The following is a 1,212-nucleotide window of genomic DNA, read 5'->3' on the forward strand; positions in this document are numbered from 1 at the left end:
ACTTTTTTTACCCCAAAACATCCAACGGGCATCGTTGGGGGGGGGGGCACCTCCCCATAAGGGACCAGGGCTACTGGTTGCCCCCCCGGGGCTACTGGTTGCCCCCCCTGGAGCTGTGAGGCTTGTGGCTGAGCCTGGAAACGCTCACTTGATTTTTTAGAAACACTAATTTGATTTTTTAGAGCCCTGCTGTGGGGCAGATTGTCACCCTGGGGGGGCCACCAATGTCCCTAATGTGGGACATTGGGGTGGCCGGGGAGAGCAGCTGGGACCTGGGGGGGACCAGGGCTACTGGTTGCCCCCCCCGGGGCTACTGGTTGCCCCCCCAGGGCTACGAGGCTCGTGGCTGAGGCTGGAAACACTCATTTGATGTTTTAGGGCCCTGCTGTGGGGCAGGTTGTCACCCTGGGGGGGCCACCGATGTCCCCAATGAACAAAATGGGGCTGGGTGGCCAGGGAGAGAAGCTGGGACCTGGGGGGGGGACCAGGGCTACTGGTTGCCCCCCCAGGGCTACTGGTTGCCCCCCCTGGACACTCATTTCATTTGTTAGGGTCCTGCTGTGGGGCAGATTGTCACCCTGGGGGGGCCACCAATGTCCCAAATGTGGGACATTGGGGTGGCCAGGGAGAGCAGCTGGGACCTGGGGGGACACCAGGGCTACTGGTTGCCCCCCCAGGGCTATTGATTGCCCCCCCTGGAGCTGCGAGGCTCGTGGCTGAGGCTGGAAACGCTCATTTGATGTTTTAGGGTCCTGCTATGGGGCAGATTGTCACCCTGGGGGGGTCACCAATGTCCCAAATGTGGGACATTGGGGTGGCTGAGGAGAGCACCCAGGACCTGGGGGGGGACCAGGGCTACTGGTTGCCCCCCCGTGGCTACTGGTTGCCCCCCCAGGGCTACTGGTTGCCCCCCCTGGACACTCATTTCATTTTTTAGGTCCTGCTATGGGGCAGATTGTCACCCTGGGGGGGCCACCAATGTCCCAAATGTCCTGAACATGATGGAGCTGGGTGGCTGAGGAGAGCAGCCAGGATCTGAGGGGGGACCAGGGCTACTGGTTGCCCCCCCGGGGCTACTGGTTGCCCCCCCAGGAGGTGCCAACCCCCCCTGGCCATACTCACACTTGATTAACTTCACCACCTCCAGGTGAGAGCTGTTGGTCACCATCGTGCCGTTCACCTGGGAGAGGCAAAAATTAGGGGGGTGGGGGG

The 1,212-nt window shown here is 61.9% G+C and overlaps 1 protein-coding gene across 1 annotated transcript in view; it reads right to left on the bottom strand.

The window, feature by feature from the left end:
- The window catches only part of LOC106898519 (rho guanine nucleotide exchange factor 11-like), a gene marked incomplete at its 3' end in the record, with an annotated part of 21,790 nt that overhangs the window by 17,128 nt on the left and 3,450 nt on the right, over positions 1-1,212 (bottom strand). The window contains exon 4 of the mRNA XM_014959816.1: positions 1,125-1,180. Within this exon, the coding sequence (XP_014815302.1) occupies positions 1,125-1,180 (56 nt within the window). The remainder of the gene's footprint in view (positions 1-1,124; positions 1,181-1,212) is intronic.

This window comes from Calidris pugnax, unplaced genomic scaffold (assembly GCF_001431845.1).
Source record: "Calidris pugnax isolate Ruff unplaced genomic scaffold, ASM143184v1 scaffold503, whole genome shotgun sequence".
NCBI classification, from domain to species: Eukaryota; Metazoa; Chordata; class Aves; order Charadriiformes; family Scolopacidae; genus Calidris; species Calidris pugnax.